At 40.5% G+C, this 13,405-nt stretch overlaps 1 protein-coding gene across 1 annotated transcript; it reads right to left on the minus strand.

The window, feature by feature from the left end:
- Positions 1–3,128: 3,128 nt before the first annotated feature.
- LOC124267906 (blastula protease 10-like) lies at positions 3,129–12,248 on the minus strand. Its single transcript, XM_046702894.1, has 7 exons — positions 12,128–12,248; positions 7,824–7,849; positions 6,439–6,694; positions 5,927–6,065; positions 5,480–5,540; positions 4,548–4,751; positions 3,129–3,182 (listed from the first exon to the last, which is right to left on the minus strand). Exons 1-7 carry the CDS (start codon positions 12,246–12,248, stop codon positions 3,129–3,131), a joined length of 861 nt encoding a protein of 286 aa, XP_046558850.1.
- Positions 12,249–13,405: the final 1,157 nt, after the last annotated feature.

The raw sequence follows: 13,405 nt of genomic DNA on the forward strand, positions 1-13,405 counted from the left end.
AACATCATGAGTGATTAACACCATGAATGATTAACATCTTGAGTGATTAACACCATGAATGATTAACATCTTGAGTGATTAACACCATGAATGATTAACATCTTGAGTGATTAACACCATGAATGATTAACATCTTGAGTGATTAACGTCATGAATGATTAACACCATGAATGATTAACACCATGAGTGATTAACACCATGAGTGATTAACACCATGCATGATTAACATCTTGAGTGATTAACACCATGAGTGATTAACACCATGAATGATTAACATCTTGAGTGATTAACACCATGAATGATTAACATCTTGAGTGATTAACACCATGAGTGATTAACATCTTGAGTGATTAACGTCATGAATGATTAACATCATGAGTGATTAACACCATGAATGATTAACACCATGAATGATTAACACCATGAGTGATTAACATCATGAGTGATTAACACCATGAAGTGATTGAATGATTAACATCTTGAGTGATTAACACCATGAGTGATTAACACCATGAATGATTAACATCTTGAGTGATTAACACCATGAGTGATTAACACCATGAATGATTAACACCATGAGTGATTAACATCATGAGTGATTAACACCATGAGTGATTAACATCATGAGTGATTAACACCATGAGTGATTAACACCATGAATGATTAACACCATGAATGATTAACACCATGAATGATTAACACCATGAATGATTAACATCTTGAGTGATTAACACCATGAATGATTAACATCTTGAGTGATTAACACCATGAATGATTAACATCTTGAGTGATTAACACCATGAATGATTAACATCTTGAGTGATTAACACCATGAATGATTAACATCTTGAGTGATTAACGTCATGAGTGATTAACACCATGAATGATTAACACCATGAGTGATTAACATCATGAGTGATTAACACCATGAGTGATTAACATCTTGAGTGATTAACACCATGAGTGATTAACACCATGAATGATTAACATGCATGAGTGATTAACATCATGAGTGATTAACATCTTGAGTGATTAACACCATGAATGATTAACACCATGAATGATTAACACCATGAATGATTAACATCTTGAGTGATTAACACCATGAATGATTAACATCATTGAGTGATTAACATCTTGATGATCTTGAGTGATTAACATCATGAGTGATTAACACCATGAGTGATTAACACCGCCATTTTGAGTGTGATTAACACCATGAGTGATTAACACCATGAGTGATTAACATCATGAGTGATTAACATCATGAGTGATTAACGTCATGAGTGATTAACATCATGAGTGATTAACACCATGAGTGATTAACACCATGAGTGATTAACACCATGAGTGATTAACACCATGAGTGATTAACATCATGAGTGATTAACATCATGAGTGATTAACACCATGAGTGATTAACATCATGAGTGATTAACACCATGAGTGATTAACATCATGAGTGATTAACACCATGAGTGATTAACATGAGTGATTCATGAGTGATTAACACCATGAGTGATTAACATCATGAGTGATTAACACCATGAGTGATTAACACCATGAGTGATTAACACCATGAGTGATTAACACCATGAGTGATTAACACCATGAGTGATTAACACCATGAGTGATTAACATCATGAGTGATTAACACCATGAGTGATTAACACCATGAATGATTAACACCATGAGTGATTAACATCATGAGTGATTAATCTCATGAGTGATTAACATCATGAGTGTGATTAATCTCATGAGTGATTAACATCATGGTGACACCATGATTAACATCATGAGTGATTAACACCATGAGTGATTAACATCATGAGTGATTAACATCATGAGTGATTAACACCATGAGTGATTAACATCATGAGTGATTAACATCATGAGTGATTAACATCTTGAGTGATTAACACCATGAGTGATTAACATCATGAGTGATTAACACCATGAGTGATTAACATGAGTGATTAACACCATGAGTGATTAACACCATGAGTGATTAACATCATGAGTGATTAACATCATGAGTGATTAACATCATGAGTGATTAACACCATGAGTGATTAACATCATGAGTGATTAACATCATGAGTGATTAACATCATGAGTGATTAACATCATGAGTGGTGATTAACACCATGAGTGATTAACACCATGAGTGATTAACATCATGAGTGAGTAACATCATGAGTGATTAATCTCATGAGTGTGTGAGTGAGTGAGTGAGTTTGACGCCGCTTGGAACAACAGTATTCCTAATAACAGAGAGTTTCATGATAAGGTGACAGGAAGACTGAAGATGAGCTGTATGTTTACAATTTGTGTGTAAGTGCTTGAGTGGGTGGAAACCACCAACTCGGTAATAGTGCAGACCAGTTGTTAAGGATCAAATTAATCTTCCCCCTCCTACGGGATGAGACCCATGAAGAGTCGGGTTAGAATGGGTCTTCAGAAATCCAGGCTTGTCGTGAAAGGCGACTAACGGGATTGGATGGTCAGGTTCGCTAACTTGGTTGACACATGTCAACGTCTCCCAATTGCGTGGAACGATGCTCATGCTGTTGATCACTGGATTGTCTGGTCCAGATTATGTAGCTGGAATATTGCTGAGTGCGGCGTTAAACAACAAACAAACCAACCAACTCTGTAAGGGATGCACCTCTGCACAGCGAATTGTTCCCCCGCTTCAGTCGCTCTTTAGACCGGCAAAGGTTCTTCGGAACCAGTTCTAAGTCGGTTACCCCAGAGGCTATTCCCACATGTACTAAGTATGGACTAAACCCATGGACTAACGGTGTTGACTTACCGTTACATTTATACAGTTCATTAGCCAGCTGGACGTCCAGGAAACTAAGGTCTCTTCTCTGACCAATGACCATCTGCAGATGGGGGTCATGCGTCCGGACTGTCAGTCCGCCATTCTTGGAGAACGCCTGCAGAGACATGCCATTGAGATGTCAATGAAGAACTAGTTGTCATGGAAAACATGTTAGCTTTAACCTTCTCTGTGCGGTGAACTTTCTTATGCAGTTTTAAGCCAATCTTAACATGACATGTAATTAACATTGTCGTAAATAGCGTGCGCTCAAAGCACTTGATTTTGTAACGAGGTCGGCGGATCAGTGTTCAATCCAGTTACGTTCTCCTCTCCCTGAGGAGAATCCAATGAGGATCTGACCACCAGATAATGTAATCATAAAATGGTCATACTGCACGTTGCTTATTGCTCTTACGGTGGCTCTGAATGCGAGATTAATACCTTACGATGGCTTTGTGTGAGAGAGCTACATTTTATGATGGGTCTGTATCAGAGAGTAACACCTCACGATGGCTCTCAATTAGGGCAGAGTAACTTACAATGGCTTTATATAAGAGAGTAAGAACTTACGATAGCTCTGTATGAAAAAGTAAAAACGAACAACATTTCCGTATGACGATGTAGGATCTTACGATGGGTTTACGGAGAGAATAAGAACCTGTGATGGATCTTACAATGGAACTGTATGAGAGAGTAACTTAAGATGTTTCCGTATGAAGTATCGATTGCGCTGTATTGGGAAGTAGTAACGCACGATATCGCTGGATGAGAGTGTAAAAACGTATGTCGGGTCTGTATGAAACAATAACACCCAACGAAGCCTCTGTATTAGAGTGCAAGAACGCATGACACGAACATAGCGTACGTAGCGTATTGCCCTTACGACGGCTCTGAATGAGAGAGTATCAACTTACGATGGCTCTGAATGAGAGAGTATCAACTTACGATGGCTCTGAATGAGAGAGTATCAACTTACGATGGCTCTGAATGAGAGAGTATCAACTTACGATGGCTCTGAATGAGAGAGTATCAACTTACGATGGCTCTGAATGAGAGAGTATCAAGTTACGATGGCTCTGTATGAGAGAGTATCAACTTACGATGGCTCTGAATGAGAGAGTATCAACTTACGATGGCTCTGAATGAGAGAGTATCAACTTACGATGGCTCTGAATGAGAGAGTATCAACTTACGATGGCTCTGAAATGAGAGAGTATCAACTTACGATGGCTCTGAATGAGAGAGTATCAACTTACGACGGCTCTGAATGAGAGAGTATCAACTTACGATGGCTCTGAATGAGAGAGTATCAACTTACGACGGCTCTGTGTGAGAGAGTATCAACTTACGATGGCTCTGTGTGAGAGAGTATCAACTTACGATGGCTCTGAATGAGAGAGTATCAACTTACGATGGCTCTGAATGAGAGAGTATCAACTTACGATGGCTCTGAATGAGAGAGTATCAACTTACGATGGCTCTGAATGAGAGAGTATCAACTTACGATGGCTCTGAATGAGAGAGTATCAACTTACGATGGCTCTGAATGAGAGAGTATCAACTTACGACGGCTCTGTATGAGAGACTAATACCTTAAGGCGGCTCTGTATGGCAGAGAAACAACTTACGATTGGTACGTACGAGGGAGTACCAGGTTACGTTTGCTCTGTATAAAAGAGTAACAACTTACGATGGTTCTGTATGAGAGAATATAACTTACGGTAGAGCTGTAATGCATTATGGAGCCATAGTCGTAAGGTAGGCCGTAGGTGCTGACCAACTTGTTGGTATATTTCTTGAAGTCTGACTCTCTGGTGGGGATGATGTTGTGCTCGATGATGTCCACGTTAGCATCACGGTCGGGACGCGACTGTTCATGGACGTAGCCAATCGTGTGTCCCAGTTCATGCACGATCGAACCTTTCTGGTATGGAAAAAATCAAACATATGAAAGCATTACACGGCCGTTTTCGAAGTTTGGGTGTTCAGTTCGTGAACAGGTGTTTCAGGCTCTCTACATGTGACACGCTCACTTGAATTCCAAGAGTTTTTTTATCTGATTCCATCATGCTGAAATTACGTCGGTTATAAATGTACATTTAAATGCCGACATTCTGTACTGGACACCGTCAGGGAGACATCATTTGTAAACATCATTATTCACTTGAGTGAATATGCATATGAATTTTCTCTGGTATAGCTCAGATCGTCTGGTATAGCTCGGATCATTCATCAATATGACGACTGTCTGTTAATAACTGAGTCTAGACAAAACAGTCCATGATGACCATTGATCCATGGAAATATCTAACATTCAATGACATGACCACCTAATGCTGTTAGTTGACCCTTACGTTGGTTGGTTGGTTGTTTAACGCTGCATTCAGCAATATTCCAGCTACATGGCGGCGGTCTGTAAATAGTCTGGACCAGACAATCCAGTGATCAACAGCATGAGCATCGATCTACGCAACTGGGATACGGTGACATGTGTCACCAAGTCAGCGAGCCTGACCACCCGATCCGGTTAGTCGCCTCTTACGACAAGCATGGGTTACTGAAGATCAATCCTAACCCGGATCTTCACGGGTCCGACCTTACGACAAACATGGTAGCTGAAGACCATTCAAGGGAATACATAATGTTACTCACACTGCACTGACCAACAGAAAGATCTTGACCCCCGGCTACCCGGCCAACCATTGTCCTGCAACTGGAGAGAAATGAAACTGTCTCAGACGTACATCTAAACTACAAGAAACACTGAAAAGATTCCAGTCTATACAACGCTAGAACTGATAAGTTTTCTAGTGGATCATTTCAACAAGATAGGACAAGTAAATTGTCTGTCGTGTAAGAAACAAAATTTGCTGAATAGGTTTTGTTGTCTCTTGTAAACAAGACAATGTACTACAATGTACTATGTTCAACAATGCATTGTGAGTAAGTGATTTGGATTTTTATTCCACCTTCAGCAAAACCCATCAACAACGGGAATTCAAATATTGGACAAATGCGGGGAACTGAACCCAGTGAAAAGAAATTGAAGTACAAGGCTACCTAGTTGATATGGACGTAACGTGGCGTACTGTGACGTACCTGGAATCGTTTGTGAAGGTGACGTAGTCGTCGTGTCGGAGTTGTGAAGCCAGGAGTCGTGACCGAGGACGGAACCTGATGCACGTGTTGTTCTCCCACAGTGACATGGCATCCACCGCCCACTGGACCTGGTACTGCTCTGAAAGAGGGACGGAGATGCTTGATGCCATTTGAACAGCTGTCCAGTATTATCACGACATGTCATGACGTTAAATCCCATTTCCCATTACCTGTATTGACTATAGGCCTACTACAAGATAAGATTCTATGGCTGTGCCAAACAAGTCCCATCCGCACTCCATAACTGTACATCTAGAACCCGTGAAGATCCGGGTTAGAATTGGTCTTCAGCAATCCATGCTTGTCGTAAGTGGCGAATAACGGGATTGGGTGGTCAGGCTCGCTGACTTGGTTGACATATGCCATCGTATTGTAATTGCGGAGATCGCTACAAACAAACAAAACCCATCATGGACAGTGTCATGCAGATACATGTGATTTACTCAACGTACTGAGGCCTGGTGCAATCTGGTATGGTATGATAGCCTGTGGCCAGTGTCTGGTCACGTCAATGATGACCTTCCTCTTCCAAGCCTGACTGGGATCCGTCTCACCGGAGTGTGTGGAGATGTATAAGCGCTGTTGCGGCGTCAGCACCATGTCGAACTCAAACTCAGGACTGTCCACATCCAGTTCCTCATCTGGCTTCGGCAGACCGTGCGAACTTAGCAGTTGTAGGCGGGCCAATGGGTCTCGCTCATTCAAGGGCTGCAAAAAAGTGCACATTTTGAACTGAAGAAGTCCGCACCCCTATTTGATGGTGCGTAAAATTGAAACAAAGAAGAAATGGGTTTTTTTCAGATAGTGATGTATTTGATTGTTTGTTGTTTAATGTTGTTTAACGCCGGACTCAGCACTCTTCCAGCTATATGGCGGCGGTCCGTAAATAATCGAGTCTGGTCCAGACAATCCAGTGATCAATAACATGAGCATCAACCTAAGCACTTGGGATAATATATGGTTTTGCATGCAAGTCGTGTCTCGTCCAAAAATAATTAAAGAGCTAAGCTAAACGCCACTTTTAGCAGTATTTCAGTAATATCACAGCACAGATACAAGAATACAAAACTCCTGGAGATCACCTGAGTGTTCACACATAAGTCAGTGATCAGGCGCGTAGCGAGCCAACTGTTTCGTGTAAGCCCGATAGGTCGCAAAGCTTTATATTTAGATAGCATTGAGGGCTTGTTCAACTGTCACTTTTTAAATCATGTGTAAACCCGGGCTTTTTTTATAATGGTAGCTACGCCCCTGGTGATGGTGAAATTGATATTCGTGTATACAAAAATGGCGCTTCGATGGTCACGTTTCAATCACTAGATTATCTGATCCAGACTTGATTATCTAATGACCGCCGTCATATTTCTGAAATATTACTGTGTGCGGCGTTAAACAACCGGAACGACAACAATCAACAAACAAAAAGAACATAAATTGTCACATTGAAGACGTTGCGAATGTCACTGTACAAAACAGCTGTAATGTTTAGCATGCAAGCAATGCTTAGGCGAACGTATTTCTCAGTCAACACCATCAAAACCGTATTTCTGAAGCTACGAGGGAGATTATGGTTCAGTACCGTTTAAAATATATTTTAGTTATATCATGGAGGCCCGATTTTATATGCGCAAAAAATTCCAAGTGACGCGGGACATAGACGTTTACCACACGACTTCAAAGACAGCGAATATAGTCATAAGATCCTGGCATGCTAAAGGGTCAGAACTATGCACAGTGAAACGCTATGGAGTATAAGATTTCTCCATTGATTGACCTTCTAGATACTGAAACAAGTATGTATTTGTTAATGGTTCGAAGAAATATTGAATCTGCTTACCTGGTTATATCTTGGTGCTCCCAAAGCTGCAGGAACAACACATGTCACAAACAATAATGTCCTGAAAGTGTCCATAGTCCTGTCGCAGACCTCAGAAATAATCTCTCGTCAAATATTCAAACCCTGAAACCGTTTCTTCCTCAGTAATTCACCGATCAGTTCAAAGGTTTGACGGGCACTAAAGTTCTCAAATAAATCTCTTCTGTTACAAGCTTATAAAATAAGCTTAATTGCCTGCCTTTGAAATCTCGTAAACTGATCCTGAAGCCAATATGTTATCTGTAATATCCGCGAAAGTTTTTCACCTAGTGATATGGGTATCTTCTTGGCAATGAGGTGGTCAGTGTCGTGATGGGTTTGTCTACTGCTGTGGTTATGGCCCGGGTTTTTATACCATCCTTATCGGGATTGGTTGCGTGGGGATGAAAACAAATCGATAAACTCGTAAAAATGCTAGGAATCTCATTAGAGCGATTCTTAACTTTCTAGAATAAATCATTGCATTGACGTAGCTCTGTGACGTGGGCTATTTATATCTGTTCTTTTATATTTGGGAACTGCCTCATTCATTTTAACCTGGTCACACTGGCATTTTCTAATCGCCTTGTTAATCGGATTAGGTATTCGACTTAACATTAAAGAGATAGTAAACTAATTAATTATACTTTTTCGGCACTGTTTGCTCGGGATGGGACAGCTACGCCAACAGGTAAAGCGTCAAGGAGTGACGTAAATGCCTATGTTAAACTACCTGTCGTATCAGACAGGGTGCAGTCATACGCCCCTTTCTTTGTATACTTCTAGAATAACCTAAGTCTATCGCTTTGCCATTGACAAATTGGGTGGTGTGTTTGATAGCAAGCTGTTAACACAAATGATCGTCTCGATTTACTTAAAATCCCATCTTTTATATCGCTTCATACCTTTCTCCGTCAACAGATCCGTATCGTGTTTGAGTAAAATATTTGATTCCAATGAGATTGACGATCGTCTGTATTATGCTGAGTCACTGACGGAATCGTCCACGTATTTTATAACTACAGTGGAAACCTGATAAGTAAAATTTCAAGGGACTCGCCAAAATTGTTTACTTATCAGGTATTTTACTTATCCAAACTCATCAAAACCTGCAAATGACAACCATATGCATGTATATGTATACATATGTAACAATGAAAAACTAATCAGTGTATTGTCAACTGCTTGACGCCAGCGAGCTGTAAGAAGGATGTTTGTTTGGCTGGAGACTGACACGTGCCCCTCATGTCGGATTATGTGGTGATCGCTAATTTAGTTATCCAGTCTCTTTTGTTAAGTAATTTACTTCCAGGGACCGTGAGAAGACGTTTAGTTAAACGGTATTGTTTACTTATCAGAGTTAAGTTAAGTATAGTATAGTATATGTCAAGTGACATTTTCAATGACTGTCCTGAATCGGTGATAACAGTACACATTATTGACAGTAGCATTAAGTGCAAAGCGATCCACCAAAGTCATTGTGTATATTCGTGCTTAATACAACATTCAGCATTTACCATGATTAGCATTCTAATGATGTGAATAAATAATAAACTCACGGGCGAAAGAAACGTCACCTCGCTTTTTTAACATGTCACAAAACAACAAACTCAGATTTTGGAAATTTAACAATCATATTTGGAAAATTAATGGATTTAAAACATTCTCAATGATATGAATAATCACTTAGTGTACGATAAAAGATAAACAAAATCATTTTGGTGACGTTTCTTTCGCCCGTGAGTTTATATTAGCTAAGAGTGAGAGAGCATAGTTTTAAGCCACTTTTAGCAATATTCAATATTACGACGGGGACACCACATTTCACTTACTGTACCAATGTGAAGAATCGAACCATCGTCGTCGGTGTGATGAGCGAACGTTTGAACCACTAGACTACCCAAACACCCCCACCCCCACCCCGGTCCAGTTTGGACAAACCATTGCAATTCAATTTTAAAAGTCCATTTACGTCAATACCATGCAAGTTCAAGTAAAAAATCTTGTAAACACTTGTTGAAAGAATAATAAATGTTATCAAGTCCGGAATTCATGTTGACAGAAATTGAACGAAAGCATAATTTATCTTGGTTTGTATTTCCACAAGATGAAAGGCAAGCTTAACACTCGAGTGTTTCCACCAGGTGTACTTTCATTTTAGATATAGTGATTGACTGGTTTTGAGACCGTCTTTTACTTTTCAAGCAGTGCGCTGATTAGGAGACGGAAACTAGTCCCATAAATCTGACGTGAAACTCCGTTGCTGGGATCCACGCATGTTGGAAATGCATAACACTCCAATGCTGGCTTTAACCTTTAGACTCAACAGGTGAGCTAGATATCGATACTTCAACCTTGTCATATTTAGACCCATTTTACTCTCATGAATGTTGCATGAAACGTTTTCTCCATGTCACGGTACGAGCATGTTGAAGAAGACAACACCAAAAGTGCAGTGCAGGACAAATTTGCCACAGATGGTTAACAATATCAATATAAAATGTAGGTTACATCTGTCAGGAAGATATAGAGAATCTCACCCAAGTGTCTACTGATATCAATTATATCAACACGAGTTGAAAATATCCGAGGTTGTCAGAGGATATATTTAATTTTATCAACGAGTTTTGATAGAATTTATATCAGTAGACACGAGGTTGAGATTCTGTTTATTGTCAAAAATCATTAATTTTCAATGCAAAATGTACATCTCTTAACACGGTACTGTCATTAGACTTGCTGTGCAGCAATGTCATAGCATTGTGACGTCATCAAATTATGACGTCACATCATTGTGAGTCATGTAATTGATGATGCCAGGGCCTTGTACAAAATCTACTGTTAAATAGATATCTCTAGGAGATATCGTTTGATCTCACACAAGCAATATCTAAAGTGGAACACAGTTTTGGATGATAAATGTTTGGAATTATACAGTCAAATACGTTTTTACCGTAACGACCGGAAAGATATAACGAACTGTTTTGTTTTGTCTCTAACGGTATATTTTAGTCCACATGATTATAACGAACTACGTTTGATACGAACTTAACTTTACTGTGTTGCAATACTGTTAAATGAAAATACATGTACTTCGTTACAAACTGTTAATTCATGTTTTGAATCGTTGAAACCACTGTCAATAAGGGAAGAAAAAATATTACCTAATTGTGACGATGTAAGCATGTTCTATTACATGTGTTAGAGAAAGCTTCTGGCTTAATAGAAGGAATTACGTATACATTCCATATTTGACTTCTCGAATGAGCACACACTTTACTCTGAGGGAATTGATATTATTAATATAGAGTGTTTTCATTGGTAATCTTATGAATGAGTTTTCGCATTTGAACCAGAGACATATTGTGTTGAAATGGTGTAAGACTGACTGAGTTTGGTTTTACGCCGCTTTTAGCAATATTCCAGCAACATCACGGCAGGGGGGGCACCAGAAATGGGCTTCACACATTGTGCCCATGTGGGGATTCGAACCCGGGTCTTCGGCGTGACGAGCCAACGCTTTAACCATTAGGCTACCCCACCGCCCCCCCAAAATGGTGTAAGAAAGGCTGCCAGACAGTTGTTTGAATTCCACGAAATTTGCGAGAAGCATGACATATTCGAGGGAAAATAATCACTTTAAAAGGCCAGATAACCAGATGTTTATCATTTCCACTCAGTGCTGCCTTCAGTCTTCTGACTTATAGCGACGTTTTCAGTAAAACAATCAAGTTATTGACCGTCCCCATTTAGCCGCCCAACGACCACACGTCAAGACCGATGGAGTCGACCCACGCACCCCTGGTACAGTTTCCAACCCCTACAGCCCGTACCATACCGGGCTACAGAGAGTATCTGCGTGAACAGTTGGGCGACGTCTACACGTCCAGGTCATGGGTCCTAGACGCCCAGCCTATAGTCAGGCGGCAGAACATCGATCTAGTGGAGAAGAACTCATGATTGGAGAAGAGTTCCCTTTATACCGGCGAGTCGGGTACCCTTCTTCACCGTGATGACGGCAGGGCATGTGTTTATAGGCTCACAGGTAACGGGTTATTTCACCGCAAACACGTTCACCCCAGCACAGTTTCACCCCGTTTAGAGGTTGTTTCACCCCAGCAAATTATTATTTTTATCAACCATAAAATTATTTCAATATTTCATTCATCTATGTATAGTGTCGAAACAGCATATTCAGATTGTTTGAATAATTGTATCAGTTCATATTGGCTGTACTAACATGCATGAAACATTCTTATCAAACAGGTGTTATGACTAAGCATTACCTGTGCCATAGTTTCTGTAACGATGGCGATGACAAGTGTCACACTGCAGTCCATCTGCGGTGTTACTCTCTTCTTGCAGCCGGGGCAGATCCCCAAACATGCTCACAGGTGACCATGACATCATGCCTTGGTGTTTGGGTAAGGGATCGGTTTGAAAGTGGGTGCATTATTGTCTGGGGTGGGATATCAGCTGCGGCAGCAATGCCAGTGATTGTGATTGAGGTGAACCTGAATGCTGCTAGGTACTGAGACGACATTTTGCAAATGGTTGTTTTACAGTTTTCGCAACAGGACGGCTCTGGAGGTGACGTTTAACAACGATTGCGCCAGACCACACGTTCATCGAGTTGTAAAACCGTATCTCAACAGTCTAATGTGCCCTAAAGGTCCCTACTGAACACGTCTATGATGAAATGGAGAGATGTTTACGACGTTATCCGAATCCCCCAACAACGTCGCAGGAACTCAATATCATTAATCTGATATTAGCTACAGGGATACTTGCCAGGTGGTGTTGGGTAGCCCGTTTGAATCCGTATTTCCCCAGACCGATCCAAACTGGCCCTACCTTCTCATACTACCTCGCAATGGCCTCGTAACGAATTTATTACACTTTGTATGTGCTTTTTGTGTGTTTCCGGAACCGTTTCCACCCGTCTCTTTTCTGTTTCTGCCGCGCCATGAGACGCAAAGCGTTTCACCATGATTCTTGTCGCAGACGAACATTTTCGATCGATATTCGAAGGGACGTAACTCTTGTAGGCTTAAAAAACCACTTAGTTTAGGATATATAATAAATATATCAAAATGTCAAGGTTGTTCATAGTACTCATTGGAACAGAGTAAGATGGATTCATACTACCCGTGAAACCTTAGAGCACGGTTTCATATGCATGGGCTATTAACCAGTCAAAAGTATTGCAATTTATCTAAAACGTTATTAGGAATTATCTTCCCCAGGACTTCCATCGACGTTTGGTGGCCTCAGTGAGGCGAAGGTGCCATCCCTGCGTCAATGCACAAGGTGGACACACTCGCTTCTCACCGTGTGAACTTGCCTGTGAACCCTCTATTGTGGCGCATTTGCATATGGTAAGAGCGCTGTTCTTATGAACCAGGCAAATGAAGTTAATTGAAGTTCAAAGTCCATCAAGTGAAACATGTCCGGTCTTTCTTTCTTCATTGTGGACCAACATTTTGAGAACCGAGATTTTATCGAAAAAATCATATTCCCAGGAAGTGTTTGAAAAAAACCCAATGATGAACGTATCTACCACA

The sequence above is a fragment of the Haliotis rubra genome, unplaced genomic scaffold, assembly GCF_003918875.1.
Source record: "Haliotis rubra isolate DU_JTF1 unplaced genomic scaffold, ASM391887v1 Scf1347, whole genome shotgun sequence".
NCBI classification, from domain to species: Eukaryota; Metazoa; Mollusca; class Gastropoda; order Lepetellida; family Haliotidae; genus Haliotis; species Haliotis rubra.